General features: G+C 36.7%; 2 protein-coding genes across 9 annotated transcripts in view; one reads left to right on the top strand and one right to left on the bottom strand.

The window, feature by feature from the left end:
- Positions 1-5,950: 5,950 nt before the first annotated feature.
- On the bottom strand, positions 5,951-8,585 carry tnni1c (troponin I, skeletal, slow c). 2 transcript variants are annotated; one of them, XM_082181390.1, is made up of 7 exons: positions 8,486-8,585; positions 8,005-8,043; positions 7,822-7,863; positions 7,160-7,291; positions 6,751-6,840; positions 6,487-6,669; positions 5,951-6,276 (listed from the first exon to the last, which is right to left on the bottom strand). In XM_082181390.1, exons 4-7 carry the CDS (start codon positions 7,268-7,270, stop codon positions 6,175-6,177), a joined length of 486 nt encoding a protein of 161 aa, XP_082037516.1. In that variant the 5' UTR covers positions 7,271-7,291; positions 7,822-7,863; positions 8,005-8,043; positions 8,486-8,585; the 3' UTR covers positions 5,951-6,174. The 2 variants fall into 2 exon arrangements, with proteins under 2 accessions (XP_082037516.1, XP_082037517.1); XM_082181391.1 differs by lacking the exon at positions 8,486-8,585 and adding an exon at positions 8,218-8,236.
- Positions 8,586-10,662: 2,077 nt separating this feature from the next.
- Positions 10,663-19,934, top strand: part of c2cd5 (C2 calcium dependent domain containing 5) — a 45,552-nt gene continuing 36,280 nt past the window's right edge. For 5 of the 7 annotated variants that reach the window (XM_082181762.1, XM_082181761.1, XM_082181760.1 and 2 more), the window contains exons 1-8: positions 10,663-10,908; positions 11,979-12,136; positions 12,275-12,361; positions 12,444-12,615; positions 13,006-13,101; positions 14,231-14,386; positions 16,399-16,603; positions 19,487-19,641. In XM_082181762.1, coding sequence (XP_082037888.1) covers positions 12,047-12,136; positions 12,275-12,361; positions 12,444-12,615; positions 13,006-13,101; positions 14,231-14,386; positions 16,399-16,603; positions 19,487-19,641 — 961 coding nt within the window. In that variant the 5' untranslated portion in view covers positions 10,663-10,908; positions 11,979-12,046. The remainder of the gene's footprint in view (positions 10,909-11,978; positions 12,137-12,274; positions 12,362-12,443; positions 12,616-13,005; positions 13,102-14,230; positions 14,387-16,398; positions 16,604-19,486; positions 19,642-19,934) is intronic. The other 2 variants (XM_082181757.1, XM_082181758.1) reach the window with 2 other exon arrangements.

Raw genomic sequence — 19,934 nt, 5'->3', positions numbered from 1 at the left:
TCGCAAATGCTTTTTGCCAAGGTGACATTTGACAACATCATTGGATTAACAACATCATATAGAGAGAAGCTAAAACAAGAGCTAAACTACATCTGAATTGGCGAGTCCGTAATGGTTTAAAAACGTGGCACAGCAGACGAAGCTTTGCCAGGTGGTGAGTTTTATATGCTATACGATCAACATCAGAAGTGCATCACCGGTTTATGGCCTTTAATCAAATATTCCTTATTTTACTGTCTGACTAACATATTTTACTTCATTATGGCTAAAATAAACTTCCTGATATTTGTTCTTCTGTCCAACACATATGTGTCAACCATATGTTAGTTTCATCATCCTTCTGTTACGTAACCCCTGTTTGTTGTGCCAAACTCCCAAAATAGCTGCTTGCATCTAAATGTGCATCTTTGTTGTAATAAATAACTAGACCAAGACCTCAAAGAACATTTCTCTGTAGGCTACCGCAGTAAAATTCTCTGCATATGCTACTCCAAATGTAAATGATTTGTTTAAAGTGGAAGCAGGTACGTTTGTTTTGGAAAAAAGAAGAAGAAAAAAACATCCTTTTTTAATGCTTGAACTGCAGTAAAGCTCCATCAGAACAATTTCCACTTACTGGGCACTTCCTAAAGGTGGAAAAATGCAGTGTCATGGAAAAAATGGTCACTTGGATAAACATTCATTCCGCATTTTTTTTGTCAAGTCTTGTACAGAAGTTCAAGTTATACATTTTTGTTAGTTTTAAAAGTAAAACTCACCACTTAAAATGAAACTGTCACGGTTTGGGGTTGAGGAGATGAGGCGAGGACTCAAACGCAGAAGAAGTAAAGGCTTTTATTAAGCAAAAAATAAAACAAAATACAAACAATAAGCTACACCGAGGGGGAAAACATATGACAAGGAACCATAGGACTGCATAAATAGGGAGAGCAAACAAAGCAGGTAAGGAGGGAAGACAGGTGGGGCAAATTAATCAATAGTCAGGTAACAAGGTGGGTGGGGTAGACAATATAGACAGGAGAGCACATGGCACAAGGAAACACATGACAAGCAATGTGCTGATTGTGCTCACACCAAACATGACAAAACAGGAGTGTCAGAGCTCTGTCACAGAACCAAGAAATACAGACAGAAGTGACAGAACCCTGAGAGAAACACTGCAGTTGAAATTAAATCACCATGAAATCAAAAACGACCGTTCTTATTGTTTATGGAATATTGCATTATTTATCATAAATGATTTATCCATTAACATTATTATCATTATTATTTAAAATTGTCTTGCCCTCATAACCTTTAATTAAAAGAACCTCCCATTCCCTCTTGCAAACATCTCTTCTCTGATGATGCGTTTACTGGCGCGACGGCGGGACAGGACAACCTGTCACCAGCTATTATGTAGCCCCGCCCCTTTTCACCATCCAGTAGCCTGTCACCAGCTATTATGTAGCCCCGCCCCTTTTCAGCGCTGCGCTCGTTGTCTTTTGACTTCCGGTCTGTATTTTCACAGCGATCTTGCGTATTTATGAATGAACGGCTCGTTTTAAAATCTTCCCGGTCGACTGACATTTGTTAAGACATCTGCTTTAAACATTACAGTCCTCATGATAACTTTCGTTAACTTTACATTAAGTAAATCCACTTCAAAAGCTAATTACTCCTGGACAGCAATGCTATAGAAATATACAGAGCGACCGCAAAAACGTAAGTTAAAAGACAATATTCTAAAGATGGCGGCGCCCTCGTTTCTCTGGCGCATAAGGTCCACAAACCACAAGCGCAAACCACAAGCATTCAACAATCCAATCAGTTACTAGTGGACAAAGTCAAGTCCCGCCTAGTCTCAGCCTCAGACGTCACGCCCACGGAACGTCAGTCTGAAGGTCTGGCTATGCGAGACAAAGTCCCGCCCTACATTTTATTTGGTTGTTAAAGAAGCTGTTTCATCACTCGGATATAAGTCACAATGGTGAAAAGTATTGCAACTTCTGTTTCTTGCTGACTTTAATATTGTTTTCAATTTCAAATTCTGAAACAATCCACCAAAAATAGGGAAGGCTCATATAGTAAAAGTAAATACAATAGCCTACCTAATTCCAGAGCATCTAGAAAATTATATATATACCCCCCTGTTGGTATATGGCAAGCCGTTTTAACATTTAATCATTTAAACCGACTAGGCTCTATTTTCATGCTACTAGTACTTATTTTTTAGATACTAGTATCTATTCCATTAAGTACTACTTATTCATTAGCTACTAGTGTTTATTCTTTACGTACTAGTGCTTATTCTTTAGATACTAGTGCTTATTCTTTAGGTAGTACTTATTCAATAGATACTAGTACCTATTAAATAGATACTAGTACTTATTCATTAGATACTAGTACTTATTCATTAGATACTAGTTCTTATTTTTTAGATACTAGTACTTATTCATTAGTTACTAGTACTTATTATTAGATACTAGTACTTATTCATTAGATACTAGTACCTATTCATTAGATACTAGTACTTATTCATTAGATACTAGTACTTATTCATTAGATACTAGTTCTTATTTATTAGATACTAGTACTTATTCATTAGTTACTAGTACTTATTATTAGATACTAGTACTTATTCATTAGATACTAGTAGCTATTCATTAGATACTAGTACTTATTCATTAGATACTAGTACTTATTCATTAGATACTAGTTCTTATTTATTAGATAGTACTTATTCATTAGTTACTAGTACTTATTATTAGATACTAGTACTTATTCATTAGATACTAGTACCTATTCATTAGATACTAGTACTTATTCATTAGATACTAGTACTTATTCCAATAGTGACTAGTAACTATTCTTTTGTTACTAGTAACAAATATTTTTTTTTTGCCATTGACTTCTATGGGGATCTGTCATTCAGATATCAACTATTCAGTTCTGACTAGTATGTATTCCAATTGTGACTAGTACTTATTCATTAGATACTAGTACTTATTCATTAGATACTAGTACCTATTAATTAGATATTAGTACTTATAAATTAGCTACTAGTACTTATTCAATAGATACTAGTAACTATTTATTAGATACTAGTATTTATTCCGAATGTTACTAGTAAGATTTTTTATTTTACTAGTCACAACTGCTTTTTTACTCGTCTTATGTTATGACTAGTCAGAACGGCCACTGGATAGTTCAATTAAAAATCTTACTAGTAAAATAAAAAATCTTACTAGTAACATTTGGAATAAATACTAGTATCTAATAAATAGGTACTAGTATCTAATGAATAAGTACTAGTATCTAATGAATAAGTACTAGTATCTATTGAATAAGTACTAGTATCTAATGAATAAGTAGTATCTATTTAATAGGTACTAGTATCTATTTAATAGGTACTAGTATCTAATGACTTAGTACTAGTGTTTATTGAATACATACTAGTATCTAGTAATAGTTACTAGGATCTAAAAAATAAGTACTAGTACCTAATAAATAACTACTAGTATCTAATATATATGTACTAGTCACAATTGGAATACATACTAGTCAGAACTGAATAGTTGATATCTGAATGACAGATCCCCATAGAAGTCAATGGCAAAAAAAAATATTTGTTACTAGTAACAAAAGAATAGTTACTAGTCACTATTGGAATAAGTACTAGTATCTAATGAATAAGTACTAGTATCTAATGAATAAGTACTAGTATCTATTTAATAGGTACTAGTATCTAATGAATGAGTACTAGTATATAATAATAAGTACTAGTAACTAATGAATAAGTACTAGTATCTAATAAATAAGAACTAGTATCTAATGAATAAGTACTAGTATCTAATGATTAAGTACTAGTATCTATTTAATAGGTACTAGTATCTAATGAATAAGTACTAGTATCTATTGAATAAGTACTAGTACCTAAAGAATAAGCACTACTATCTAAAGAATAAGCACTAGTATCTAAAGAATAGGCACTAGTACCTAAAGAATAAACACTAGTAGCTAATGGAATAGATACTAGTATCTAAAAAATAAGTACTAGTAGCATGAAAATAGAGACTAGTCGGTTTAAATGATTAAATGTTAAAACGGCTTGCCATAGCTGGAATGAGCTTGTGATGGGTTAAAATGAGACTGGCTTCTAATTTCCATGTTTAAATTCTGCAAATGCCTTTTCATTTTATACGTTGGGTTATATTTAGTGAAGGCTCACGTCTGTGCATTTATTTGGAGTTCTGTATACGTGCACATTCACGTCTGCTGACAGCTGAACTCACCACATAGTGCAAAGTACAAAGAATGCTCACACTCATTATCTAACTCAATTGTTTAAACTTTGACGTGTTCAAAGGAGGTTTGTAGTCTTATTTCAGTGTGAGAGTGTTAGCACACTGCATAGTACGCACTAAACAGCCTTTGATTAATTGAATTATTTCAACAGTAAATACACTGTAAAAAAAAATTACATCCCCAAGTCAAAAATTTCAAGTGACCGATAACATCTACATTTTTCAATTAGTCTGACGTATTATTTCTCATTGAGCCAATGTTAACAGACTATTGCAACAAGAATTTCACTTGGGCCAATTGAAAAATTTAGATGTTATCGGTCACTTGAAATTTTTGATTTGGGAGGGTTACACATTTTTTACAGTGTACTTTTAGCCTACATTATTACAAAAAATATATATTTAAAATAAGTGTTGTTCTTTTGAACTTCCTATTAATTAAAGAATCCTGAAAAAAAAATGCATCATGGTTTCCTCAAAAATACAGCATATTAGAATGATTCTGGGGATGGTTGCATAAACTGCTAGGTCTAACTTTAGTTATTAATTTATTTTCTTTAAGACTGTTCATAACGGTTTTAAGTCAGTTACATAAAAACGTAGATTGGTCTAATTTGGTACTGAAAAGAAAGACTGATTACCCCTAACTAACTGCTAGTTGCTCATAGTTTTTAAGACACAGTCTTAACATAATGGCAATGTTTATACATTACAACTCTCCCCTAAAGGATCATGTGACACTAAAGACTGGAGTAATGATGCGGAAAATTCTGCTTTGCATCACAGGAATAAATTACATTTTTAAATATATTTAAGTGGAAAACAGTATTTTAGCTTATAATGTTATTTCACAATACTATGCTTTTACTGACCCCAAATAAAGGATTTTCGGCAGAATCTATGCATATTTTTCCCATTTGTGCGAAAATTCTCTAATATTACATAAAGTTTTATAATATGCTATTTGTTGTGTTCTGTTTTTTGAAAAAAAAAAACATGACCAAAGTACAAATTACTCTAATGTGAATCTAGTGATAATCACGAGAATAACAGGAATAAAAAAAGTTAAATGTCTAAAATAAACACTAAACAATAGTTCGATTGTCATGAAAGCAATGTCACAATGCAACAACAAAAAAATCAAAATATACTTTATTTTTTATTCTACATAGGCTACAAAGTATTTTGCATTCATTTTTGTTTTTGATTTTGGGGTATTGTGTCTTGGAGATTCACACATTCACTGAATGTGTATGATGAGAATAATAAGAGTGCTAATCCCTGTCATAGTCGTGCTATTTTGAGGTGATAAACTATTCTTTCCACTCTACATCCCCGCCGTTGATCATACAGTATGCCTGCCAAACCAGGCCACATTACATGTCCACAACTCATCTCTATTGTCAGTCTCAGACAGGTGTTGACCAAATAAATCACTGCCAGAGACACTAACTTCTCATGTCCTTGAGCGCAAACACAGCCAGTCACACAGTGTGAATATTCTGAGTGAGTCAATTGTCATCTGTCAGTGGTGATTGTGACCTGACCTCACAGCCCTGATATGTAACCGGCTGTCAGTCACACAAGGTCGTGAAGTTCTATCCATCCAGTGTGTGCTAAAAATATCATGACAGTCTATAATTGTCATAATGAATCACACATAATTAGCATAATCAAAGGTTTAATAACCTTAAATTAAAGTCATATGAAACATTCCATATTCATTGAGTTACAAGCTTTCTTTTGAGATTTGTATTAATACATATTGTTTTGTTTTTTTATTGGTGATTTTTTCAGGTGATTTTCTTTATTTTGGACTTTAACGGTCACTAATAACAAATGCACACGCATACATATACACAATTATACACTCTTATATACACTCCTATCACTGTCCTCCACCAGCAGCATCAAACATCTTCTTTCTGCCCTCCATACCAGACATGGCCTCAACGTTCTTACGCCAGTCGCCCACCTCTGACGACATAACCTGACAAAACAGAAATGCAGTGTACAGTTATGTCCGGAAACTGAAAACGTGTTTCTTTTATTCAGGTGAATCTCTAAAAACCCGTCAAGGACACTTAAAATGACAAATTTCTGCAGCATTCAGGCATATTTGCCCCATTAATGTAATGCAAAAGTTCTATTCTACATGTAAAGTTTTCTACAGTATGCTTGTCGTGTTCTGTGTGTGTACCTTCTCTTGTTTAATGTCTTCTTTCTTCACAGATTTGAGGTTGGCTCTGAGGTCCATGGAGCCCTTGTGTTTGGAGCCCAGAAGCGCTCTCATCATCTCATCCGCAGACACGCGCACCTTCCTCAGGGCAGGTTTCTTAAACTTCCCTCCTAAATCTTGCACCTTCAGCTTCAGCTCATGGATCTTTTACACACACATACACACTCTGTTCATTACAGAAACATTTAGTGTGAGATTAGAAATGGTACATTCATTTATACTCACTTCTTTGTTGTTTTTATTGACTTTGGCCTCAAAGTCGTATCTCTCCTCGTCCACTGTGTCGATTTGGGCATGAAGTTGCCGACACAGTTTCTGGATGTGTAAAAATACTCATTCTTAATTATTACTACTTCTCGTGTTTTTAAATTATATTATATAATAATATTATATTATAATATATCAAATTAAAATAACACAATTGGAAATATGCAAATTGTGAGGTGACTGAAAAATATTAGTTAATTAATCCGAACTAAGCTTCGGTTCCGTCTAGATTCAAACTTCATGAGAAACATAATTTTAAGTCTGTGTGTTCAAACTGGTAATATAATTATAAATATAAATAAATACAAGTAGCCTACTAAAAAAATTAACTCACTATTTTATTAGTTGATGAGTATCTTTCACTAACCTGCAACTCCTCCAATTGGAGACCGGTTATTTGAAGAGGTGGAAGCTTCTCACTCAGATATTTCACCTTCTCGTCGTCCCGATTGGCCGTTTCCTGTTCCAACTCCTCCATGGCTCTTTGAAGCAAAAGGATCTTAGAAAACAGAACACAAACAGACATTCTGTAGTTAAAAATAAAAAAATAAAATGAAAACAACATATCTACCACACGCACATTTGCTTAGTCCCAGAAGTATAGAAAACACACACACACACACACACACACACACACACACACACACACACACACACACACACACACACACACACACACACACACACACACACACACACACACACACACACGTTGTGTTTTCATGTTTTATGGGGATTTTCCTTAGACATAATGATTTTTATACTGTACAATCTGTATATGCTATCCCCTAAGCCTTAACCTACCCATCACAGAAAACTTTCAGCATTTTTACATTTTCAAAACACTTCACTTAGTATGATTTATTAGCCGTTTTCATCATGAGGACCAAAAGATGTCACCACAAGGACAAGGATTTTGGATATTGCCCCATAATGTAGGGTTTACCAGGACCCCCCTTCCTCCCCCAACCCCCCCCCCCCCCCCCCCCCCCCCCCCCCCCCACACACACACACACACACACACCATACCTTCAGGGAGAGTTTTCGAGATGCAGAGATCTTCGACTTTGGCTAAAAAGGGGGGAAAGAAAGAGATTAAACTGAATAATCCCAAGTTTTATGCATTATGTTCTGTCATTCAACAATGTATAGATGAATGTATAAATCATAATATCATAATCACAATATACTGTTGAATATGCTGGTGAATACCTTGGGTTGTACTCCCCGAGGGGCCAATGGACCAGGTGCCTTTTGATGAAAATTAAAATAGATAAAGTAAAAATACATAGTATAAAGCACATTGTCCACATCAGAAAATGATTGTATAATAAAATTAAGGTTTAAAGGTTTTAACCCTTTAACTAATTATGTTACTGCGATTTCAGTCTGAAAAGACCCATATACAAAAGACAATTTACTTACATCGCTGCGGATTTGTGTTTGTTGGTGGTTGCAAAGAGAAAAAGAAGAAAATAATAAATACAGATACAAAGATGTGTGTTCATGTTTCACGGAGTAACGCAAAAACAATGCATAAAAACTACTTACTCGTCTGCCATCCTGAAACCTGTGATATCAGAAATAAAAAATAAACAATAATGTATAGTTGCAATCACAATACTAAACTAAATAAATATTCTTTGTTTTGTTGGTCCAGTGTTGAGAGATGTCTAGGAAAGTGGTAGCTAACACAAAGAGATGTGTGTGTGTTACCTGAGGTGTTGCCTGTTGGGTCAAAGCAGCTTCTGAAAGCACAATGGACAGAGACAATTGTTTTTATGTGTGACAGGCAACAGCTTTGTAATTTTAGCTCCCAGAGACAGGAATGAGAATGAATGGGCAGCTGTCCTCAACATATCAGAGCCTGGGCGTGTGTTTGTGTGTCCTACGCCACAAGGACAAAGCAATTCAAAGCCTATATGTGAGTCAAATAATTTTAATATGCATCTTTAATACAATATAGCAGACAAAAATGGCCGATCCTATAAAAATTCCAAAAAGTCATTCGACTAAAAATGACAGCCTGACACATCTGTAAATTACAGGAAACGGCAGGTTGTTAACTCTTCACCTCGAATACATTACAGTCAAATAACAAGACATCGCATAAAGCGAAGGTTTCCATCCATTAGTCATAGGACAGAACAATCAGCACCTGCTCACTCTCACAAAAGCAAACCTCACTTCCATAAATACTCATTTTAAACACCATTTGCCCACCAACCCTGGACCTAAAATATGATCTCACTGTGTTTTAAACACATATTGTTCTTTAATGCATTTTGTAGTTTGTTTGAAATCAAGAACAAGTGTTTATATGACCACATAGTTTTTGTATTGGTGTATTCTTAGTGATATAAATACTTGACTCTTGATTAGGACCATTTGGACATTCAGGTCATCAGATCTGGCAAAACTTTAAATGCTGATCTTTTTTTTGTTGTTGTTGTTGACCAAAAAGTCCTTTTGGATTCAGTGAGAAAAACTTGTCTATTTATTCAGTTCACTTTTCTATATGGATAGCGGAGGCCTGATTGGCACTGACTGACAGACAGACTCTACACAGGCGAATGGTTTCGGCAGCTTGGGGTGTCAGGAATATCTCTCATGCATCCCCTTGCATATTTGAGCTCAAATTAGCTAATTTCCACCTAAGGCAGCTCAATGAGGTGAAAAAACCCTTTGATCCAAGGGTTCATTTGAAACTAAGCCAATATTTACGAGATATTGAATTGATCCTTACAACAGAAGCAAACTACTTAACTTACCCCCCTAACACACAAACTCCATACTCACAAATGATGCCAACAAATGCACTCATGCATATAAAAATAGTCTTTGATGACAATATATCAGTTATGGATTTTATGATGCTTGCTTATGTAATGGTTATTGTTAGACACCTATTGTTAGGTCATCTCTGCAGTATGCCTAACTCTGCAACATAAAAAAAAGAATATAGGCTACTTGTGTTCGGAGGTTTTTATATAAAACAATAAAAGGGTGTAAAAAATAGGCTCTGGTCAAGTAAAGTAATCATCTTGGATAAGTATTAATCCTTGACTCTTGATTACTTAGCAAACAAGGACCACTGTCAGGACCATAGGCTATATAAATATGGACCATATATACAATTATAAATATTAATATATATATATATATATATATATATATACACACACATATATTTCGGGTTGGCCAAGACCCTTACAGCATAGATGACATAAAGGTCTTAAGCTGCTTGAACCCAAATAATTATGTATATATATATATATATATATATATATATATATATATATATATATATAAACTATACAGTGCACACCCATAGGCTATATAGTATTAAAAATGTCTTTATATTTTTTTTATAATGAATGTCTGTATCTTTTTTTTTTTTACTTGTAGGCCTTTTTGTTGTGTATGATTTCCATCTTTAACATACTTTATCTGATAAATTACAACCACATGAGCTAAACATATTGAAATAACACGTTAACAACTAGTCTTATGTGGCATTAAGCACCAGTATGTTTTTTTTACACATGCTACATATAGGAAGGTCCCAGTGGGATAGCACGCAGTTTAATAATAGTAGGCTAATAATCCACTGGCTGATTTGGCTCTGAATGCAATGGGATTAACGTTACTTTAAGACTGACTTTTAATCCTCGACAATTGTAAAAAGTCAAATGCTTATTTGTCCAGTTATTTTAATAGCGTGAAGATCTAAGATAGACGTCACGTGATAAAAAATAAAAAATAAACTTTGGATGAAAGTATTTAATATTTAAAAATATTTAAAATTAGCACACATCTGACCCAAATGGCATCAATGTCCGTGACCCGGATGTGCTCTGACGTGCCCGCCTCCCAGTCCCAACTGCGTGAGCGATGCGCCAGAATCTGCGGTAGTTGTTTCATTTGACAGACGATTTTATTTTTGAAATTAGCCTTATAAACATCTACATTTTGGTATGATTGCGACCAAAATGCAACACAGAATCGACGCTGCACCTTCCTGAGATCTAATCATGATACAAGAAGCGTTTCAATCGGCACGAGGATCTATGGAGAGACTTTAATGTCAGATTGAACCGCTAAGGTGAAACTCTGGTGAGCTGACATAATCAAAAACACTAAAATAATCTCATCTATCTGTAGTTTATCCACAGATCTGTAGAGAAACATGCTTTTGTATCTAATATAACGTTAGTGCTACTGTGATATATTGACAATGTGAATGCAGCTAAACTGCTTACTGCCTGAACCATACAGAGCTAACGCTATGTAACGTTATGATTTGTTTGAGAATTATTATCGATTTATGTCTTTCATAAAATGATTTGGGGTTCTTATTTTACGTTTAATGATTTTGTTAAAATAATAGTGTGCATGAGACTGCTAACCGTGAGGTGAACCTAGAAATGTACATATTGATTAGCTGTATTATTTAATTATTTTCTCAAAATTATGCAAAGATCATGTTTACGTGACTACTATTACTGCTTTTTTAGATGAACGAGGTGCATGCAGTAGTTATATATTGCTTTTTCGCTTTAGAATATTGGTCCGTTCAAGTCATGTCGAAAATATCGTATTTACGAGTTGAACGCCATCACAAAGTAGTAAATACGAGTGGGAAGCTCGGGGTTTACGAGTTGGGTGTGTGTCAGTGAGAATATGGTGGCTGAAAACCACAATATTTATAGGTATTTAGCAGTGACATAATGACGTCGTTATTCTTTTTTTTTTTAATGCAACAAAATGACCTAATTCCCTGCACAAAATAGAATTATAATATAACAATATAATATGTAAAGATAAAGTTTACAGTGGCTTCATAAAAACACACCTGATGATGCACATTTTGGTCTTCATTTTCTGAAAATAGAGTTTAAAAACCTTGCTGTATTTTTGTGTAATTAATGAATAGAAGGTACACTACCATCTTGCTCCGATGAAAGTGACTTGAACGCACCTGACATAAAAACAAGACTTCCCCTTTCATAAATACGAATTTCCCAGGAGGACTTGAACGCACCTTATATCTGCTGCATTAGTCCCTGGCCCTTCTGTCCGTCCTCAAGTCTAATCTGTCAAAAGCACCTGTTGTGTTCACATGTTTCAAGTATGGATGTATGTGGGTCAGATTGCTTATGATCTGTTTATTTTTTCCTTTTTAGCCTTGATCTAGTTTGGAAAACAGAATGTTTGTGTTTATGTGTGTTTAAATAAGAAGATTAGAGGAATAATGCCTGGGAAGTTAAAGGCGAAGATTGTTGCAGGGCGGCACCTGCCCGTCATGGACCGTGCCAGTGATCTCACTGATGCCTTCGTGGAGGTCAGTTGAGCACCTGTCTATTTATAAATTCACTCTGCTCTGCACATTAGTTCAAAAATTCTGCTTTATCCAGCTCAAGTTTTGAGGAACAGCCCTTGTTATATCGCAGATCAGCACTTATAAAGTTTCGTTCCACAGGTGAAGTTCGGAAACACAACATTTAAAACGGATGTGTACCCCAAGTCCCTGAATCCTCAGTGGAATTCTGAGTGGTTCAAATTCGAGGTAAGGTCTTCCTTCTTTTTTCTGCTATAGTTTGGACTTTTATGGAGTTTATTTCCTATGTTTATCTTTCTTTTTCCTTCAGGTGGATGATGAAGATTTGCAGGATGAGCCATTGCAGATAACTGTTCTTGACCATGACACATACAGTGCTAATGATGCTATTGGAAAGGTGTACATTGACATTGATCCATTACTCTGCAGTGAAGCTGCTACGGTCATCTCTGGCTGGCTCCCCATTTATGACACTATACATGGTGTGTATCCATAAGCAAATTTAGGGCTCTTTCACATCTGGCTCGTTTGGAGTGTTTGTTTTGGAACCTGGCACATTTTCTCCCATAGTTCAGTTCAATAGGCATAAACGAAGACGGCAATCGCGCTCAGATCCCGGAACATAAACAGGTGCACACTGACCAATGAGAAGACCGGTTACTACTCGCACGTGACTTGTATTAACAAGTTTTGGTCCGTTTAGAAATGTTGCCTTGTAAAAGCGAGCAAAACCAAGAAGAAATTGAAACTGTAACATTTTTAATCCCTGTTTCGGAATAAAGCAAGCAAACAATCTACAGGTCTGAAAACGCCCTTAGTCTGTAATATCAAAGAGTTGTGAATTGTTTTGTTGATGACATGCTTGTGTTCAGGTATAAGAGGGGAAATAAATGTACTGGTGAAGGTGGATCTCTTCAACGACTTGAACCGCTTCAGACAGTCTTCATGTGGGGTCAAATTCTTCTGTAGTAAGTATCTACATCATCTGCTTCCATTGCCTCCTGTCCTTCCTTCCTTAATTCCATCTGACAATCTGCTTCCTCCACTATCTGCCCTGCTCAGCTTACTTTTCTCTTTTTATTTGTATCTTCCTTTGAGAATTTTTACTCACGTTGGGTCTCATTCACTAAGCATGTACGAATGATTTTAATAACAAATCACAAAATTTATTCTAAATTTACAAACAAATATAGGAACAACTGAAACCACACGTACGCACTTACTCTGTATGGCCTTATAATCATGTAAAGAAGTTATATTTCATCCTAACACGACTATAATTATATTGAAGTATGTTGCATTAATTGTATTATATAATCCATATATAAAATTCTATAATAAAATCATTAAATAATACAATTTAATTTAATCTTAAATGCATTTCATCATATATGCTACAGTAAAAGAGTAAGAAAAGCTGTGTTCTAGCTTCAGCTGCGAGGTTTCTCTGAATAACGCAGATATACACGTATGTACAGCTGGCTAATGAGAGGTCTGCAATCTGGGTCTGTATAAAAGGTGTTTATTGTGAGAATAGCACACTTGGCATTACTCGAGGATCGGGCGAGAGTGCGTCTGCAAACAGCGGCAAGTTTGAAGAGACACGAGAGTGACGAAAGGCTGAGAGGAAAGCGTGTGCGCGAAGCCCATATATGGAGATGGTTTGGGTGTGTTTTATGCAAACGACTAACCTCATGAACTCGGCCGTTCATTTAGAATACGCCGAATTCACTAACATCAGAACGATGTTAAGAACAAATTCATGTGCGTGTTGTTCTCGTGATGTTCTCTTGTTCAATTCACATTTATTTGTATAGCGCTTTTCAGAATACACTTCGTTTCAAAGCAGCTTTATAGAAAATGCACAAGTCCACATTACAATTTAGAGTGATCTGTTATCAGAGGTAACAGTCAAAGTTATGTATTTCAGAAATCTACATATACAAAATCACAGTTAGCGAAAAATGTATTAATTTAAGCAATGGAATAATTTAATGAAGAAACAATGAGCTCATTGAAGTAATGAATCCTGTGCATACAAATACGAAATAATCCACGCAATTATTAGTGAATGAGACCCATTCTGTTTTTCTTCAGCAACCTCCATTCCCCGATGTTACCGGGCCGTTATCATTCATGGCTTTGTGGAAGAGCTTGTGGTGAATGAGGATCCAGAGTACCAGTGGATCGACCGTATCAGAACCCCTCGTGCATCCAACGAGGCCCGACAGAGACTCATCTTTCTCATGTCAGGTACCTATACACAAATGGTGTTCAAGAGAGACTGAAAGATATATGTAGTAGATATGAATTGTTCCAATAATTTCCATAAGTTGCCAGTAGGGGTGTAACGGTACACGCATTCATACTGAAATATTTTGGTACGGGTCTTTTGTTTCGGTACACTGAATGAATACAGTGTTGTTTTAAACACTGCAAGTGTGGAACTTCTCTGTGTGTGCAATGAGTTTCCCCCATTGGGTGGGACAGTGAGCTGCTGCCGGATAAGTGCACGATTCAAGTCGTCTTAAACATGAGATGTGCTTCAAGCTAAATCATAAACCTACGAGGCTTGTCGCACTGTCTGATGTGCGTGTTGTTTAATGCATTTGAGATGCACAGCTTACATCTCACAGTTGTATACTTGCCTGTAAATGTTACAAATTCATGCAAGTACTTCCATTTCATGTAAAGCATTATCCTGAAAGCAAGCGAGTCTACGTTTAACTTCACAAAGGCGGGCATGTTGACATAATTTGTGTGTGATTTTGTACATTTAAGCGCAAGACTTGAAAGAGAACTCAATATTTGCGCTAAAAAGAGCGCAAAAATGCTCTTTTATTGAGAGCATTTTTGAGTTCTCAAATATTGAGTTCTCTTTCAAGTCTTGCGCTTAAATGTACAAAATCACACACAAATTATGTCAACATGCCCGCCTTTGTGAAGTTAAACGTAGACTCGCTTGCTTTCAGGATAATGCTTTACATGAAATGGAAGTACTTGCATTTTGTGCATTTTGCAAACTTGTGCATTTTCTTCCACAGACTTTCTGTGTGCGCACTTCGGATGAACGCATACACAAATCTTCTCTCAGTGCGCATGAGTTCTCATTCGCGTCTTCTTGCTCTTGAATGTTTAAATTGGCAAGGCTTAAAGGACAAGTTCGGTATTTTACACTTAAAGCCCTGTTTACAGATCGTATCTGATGAAATAGAACGGTTAAGATTAAAATTTGGACACATGCTGCTGTCCCGAGAATTTTAGGTTTATTTCGCTTCACCCCCCCCACCCCCACAATGGTTGTCTATGTGCACTGGAAGATTCCGTCCTAAAAACACATTAAACTTTCGTTTACAAAGACGTGAAACTCACCGAGTGGTCAGGGGTGTTCACTGAATATGTGCACTCAAAAATCGCTGAAAAAGATGCATTCCAACAGGTTTTATCGTAGTTTTTGTCCAACTCCATTGACTTAATAGGACGTGCTGTGAGACCGCAGCACCTTTACGGTATTACTCCGCCGCTTCTTCTTCTGCTTCTTCTGTGTATTCAATGAAATGCCCGTGGTTTGCTTGCAATTGGCAAAGGTGCATTATCGCCACCAACTGGGCTGGAGTGTCTATTATTCAAGCTCTCAACGGAAGAATCACGGGTGTGACGCGTTTGGCAAAATAGGTCCACAAAAGCGAAATAAACCTAAAATTCTCGGGACAGGAGCATGTGTCCAAATTTTAATCTTAACCGTTCTATTTCATCAGATACGATCTGTAAACAGGGCTTTAAGTGTAAAATACCGAACTTGTCCTTTAAATGAGTTTAGTTTAAACACAGATAGCAACGTGTGCTGTTCAGGTCTCACCTGCGCTTGCTCGCTATCAACACCCGGTGATGACGGCGTAAATGGTCATATTAGAGCATATGGCACTCGCATTTAACAAATTTTAGGGGAAAGCAGAATTCATATCCATCAATAAACATACATTAGCCTAACTGTCTGTTTTATGCGTTGCTATTTTTAACAAACCATATTATAGATTTGCCCAGTATTATTGAGTATTTGCCTTTTTTCACACTTTTTCAGTGAAATCAGTGGATTGTGAAAATTTGACATGATCTAGGACATTTGTACTTTACAATATTGATCAACTCTTACTAATTCTACTTTAAGTTGCTTTGGCCAAGATCATGTTTAAAGACAACTTACTGTGTGCAATCTGAGACACTCGTGTGGTGGGTGTGTAAATGCATACGTGTTTCTGTTGAAGGTGAATTGCAGAGGAAGATAGGTCTGAAGGTGCTGGAGATGGGAGGGAATGCAGTGGTTGGGTACCTGCAGTGTTTTGATCTGGAAGGGGAATCAGGCCTTGTGGTTCGTGCCATCGGGACAGCCTGCACACTTGAGAAAATCAGCACACTCCCTGCCACAGCCACACTCCCCAGCAACTCCTCTCCTTCAAAAGACATAAAAGAGTTAGTGTCACAACACACACAAACCACCTCTCTTCCAAATCAAATATACAATGCCACTGTTCATGCGTATGTGCATGTCAGCATCAAGTCTTGCATTTGGAAATTGTGGTTGTTTTGCTTTTCTTACAGCTATCTCAGTTCATCTGCAGTACATTTGACTAGATTTCTTTTAAAATGAAAACAAGAATTGGTCCCACTTTATATTAAGTGGTTTAAGTACTATGTACTTACATAAAAAAAGAAGTACAAAACATGTATTTACACAATAAGTCTATTGTATCAAATTATTAATTTAAATGTAAGTATATAGTACTTAAAGCCACTTAATATAAAGTGGGACCCAATAATTAAATTTTGTATTAGAAATCAATGTGTTGTACATGGGTTATTATTTTAGAAATCAAAACGCATCCATGCAATTTTACACCCCTTTAATGAAATAAGAATAGAGGCTGTTTGTTTTGAAGTTTCACTCACTGTACACTGCCATTCAAAACTTTGGGGTCTTTAAGTCTCTTATGCTCACCAAGGCTGCGTTTATTTGATCAAAAAGTAAAACATAAATACCGTAAAAACATTAATATTGTGAAATAGTTTTACAATTTAATGTTTAATTAATTTAAACGACTGTTTTCTTTTTGGATATATTTTAAAATGTAATTTATTCATGTGATGCAAAGCTGAATTTTCAGCATCATCACTCCTGTCTTCAGTGTCACATGATCATTCAGAAATCATTGTAATGCTGATTTGCTGCTCAAGAAAACTGTTGAAATCAGTAGTGCTGCTTATTAGTTTTGTAGAAACTCTGATACCTTTTCTTAATTCTTTTTTAAAGATAGAAGGTTCAAAATAACAGCATTTATTTTAAATATAATTTTTTGATCAATTTAATACAACCTTGCTGAATAAATATTAATTTCTTTAAAAAAAATCTTAATGACCCCAAACTTTTGAACGTTAGTGTATCATGATTATGTGTGCATCTATTTATTTTAGCAGACATTTTTATCCCCAGCAACTTATCAAAATAATTTATTAAAATGTTCTAACATTCCTTTGGTTTTATTAAACAGGTATTAATGCAACATGAAAAATGGGAAAATGCAGTACAATTGCTCACTGTTTTCTGTTTTTATATTTATAAATGAGTATGAGGGTGTGTGTGTTTGTTTTATGAGTTGCTGTTTTATAATTTCTACAAAAATGCATTCTCAACACACAAACACACCACAATCTTGTCCTCCCCTGCATGTCCTCTTTCTCCCTCTTGCTCTCCCTCGCTGTCTCTTTCTGACGTTCTCCTGCATGCTGCATCTCTCTAGCACTAGCATGCGTTTGCTTTAGACTGCTTAAAGATTAAATGCTGTACAGTTGTGCATTTCAGAACTAGCCGTGGTTTGCATCCGGAGTGCTGCCTTGAGTCTGTTGTGTTTTGTGTTTGTGTTGTCTTTCCACTTGCTCTCTAAGGAGCTAAGGACATTTGAACGGCAGTGACTTGCCTAACTAGACAGCATTTTTGGTGCCGTCTAGGTAGTCAGCTCACTAGGTTTTAAGAAACAGACGATATTTCGTCCCTGTCGGTTTTTGATGCGTTCTACCTTGGGTGTTTGTGTAGGGGTGGGAATCTTTAAAGGGTTAGTTCACCCAAAAAATACTCACCCTCAAGCCATCCTTTGTGTATATGACACAATCAGAGTCATAGCCATCATAGACAGCGGCAGATCTATTTTAGATCTCTTTTAAACTATCAGATGTTTTGTCCTTACGACATGAATGTGTTTACATAAATTTTGCACCCTGCAGGACGGACACAAAGAAAGCGAATTTATCGAATTTATACTGCATTTCAAATGGCATTAATGATGAAAACATTGAAATGCTGAGAGAATCGATTTTGTTTGTCTCCCACCCCTATGTGTGCGCGTGCATGTTTTTGTTATGTCAATGTTACGTGTGTTCGTCCAAGTTCTCTGTGATTGTACTGTACACAGTGGGCGCATGCGTGTTTAATGTATGAAAAATGGGTGAATGTGTGTGTAGCTCTCCGCAGGCTGCTCCTTCCACTCTCGGATGTCGTTCCACACACAGCAGTCCAGTTCACAGTGCGAGCAGTCGTCTTTCTCAGGGCTTCTCCGTGTCTGTGCCGACACTGCTGTTCGCCGGTATGAAACCCAGACACAGGAGCTCAGAAGCCCCCAGAGCCAGGCAGTGTAGGCAGGTACCCCACGACCCCCATGACCCCGCCACGGACCTCTCACCACCCCCTTGTTCTTCATTGGCAGACAGCTACGACATCACCAGACCCCCCCCCCCCCCTCCCTTCAGCTGCCAAAGCAACCTCGTTTACAGCTTTAAAACACCTCTGACCAATCAGTGAGCTGCATTCAGCTGTCACTCACAGAGTTTATTCAATCAAAGGTGTGGGTTTAGCTTCTGTGTTTTTAAGTTGTGCGTGCGTGCGTACCTTTTATTCACAGGCAGGGTTGTTGAATTTTACATTTTGGCCTTGTAAAGGCAGTAGTCGACCCTTGTTATCAAAGCGTTGTGCTTTGGTTGGCTGAAACACGCTTCTTGTTCATCTCATTTGCATTCTGCCTCTTTTTTGGTTTTCACAGTGTTGGATTTTTTTTCCATTTATTTTTTTTCTATCCCGTCCACTACATCGCGTGCTTTCCTGTCTCTTCTTGACATCCTCACGCTCTACCCTTTCAGCAGCAAGCAGTCATCACTTTTCCTTCTTTCTTTCTCTTCCTTCTTCACACATAAACACACACACACGCGCATGCACACGCTCAAACACACGCACACGGGCACAGTCCTCATGTATGACCCTGTGAGTCCGTGTGTGTTGATGGTGTGTGTTACTCCTTGCTCTGACAGGCCAGGTTTTGGGGAGGAGGGTCCAGGCGTCCCGTTGTCCTCAGGACCCCCCACCCCTCTGAGAGCACAAACCTTCTCCTCCTTCTCCCCCTCCAAGTCCTACAGTCGCCAGTCCTCCTCCTCTGACACCGAGCTCAGCTTAACCCCCAAAACCGGTAAGATACCCGTCCCCACCTGACCTCAGGCACTCTGCCAGACACTCACTCTCTCTTTCTCTCTCTATGGGCCTTGATTTTAATCTCTATCAGTGTGTCCCAGTATCAAGGCCTAGAGGCAGAGGGTGTAGGGCACAGTGTCTCTGCATTTTTTGGTCTAGTTTTGTGTTTATTTAATTTATGTTTGTTGTGTTGTCCCTCCATTATTTCTTTATCTGCATGTGTGAAATGTTTATTTTTATTCAAGGCTATCAAGGCTGTGATCTCGTATTTTGTACATTTGGAAATAAAAA

This window comes from Leuciscus leuciscus (genome assembly GCF_965113295.1).
Source record: "Leuciscus leuciscus genome assembly, chromosome: 10".
In the NCBI taxonomy this organism is placed as follows: domain Eukaryota; kingdom Metazoa; phylum Chordata; class Actinopteri; order Cypriniformes; family Leuciscidae; genus Leuciscus; species Leuciscus leuciscus.
The sequence above is the reverse complement of the archived record's forward strand: the minus strand, read 5'-3'. Positions and strand labels throughout refer to the sequence as shown.

Excerpts from the sequence above, each read along its gene's own strand:
- tnni1c (XM_082181390.1), bottom strand. The coding sequence starts at position 7,270 with ATGGAGGAGTTGGAACAGGAAACGGCCAATCGGGACGACGAGAAGGTG. Across the intron at positions 6,841-7,159 it reads TCCAATTGGAGGAGTTGCAG|AAACTGTGTCGGCAACTTCA; the intron begins GTTAGTGAAAGA and ends TTACACATCCAG. Across the intron at positions 6,277-6,486 it reads AAGACATTAAACAAGAGAAG|GTTATGTCGTCAGAGGTGGG; the intron begins GTACACACACAG and ends CTGTTTTGTCAG.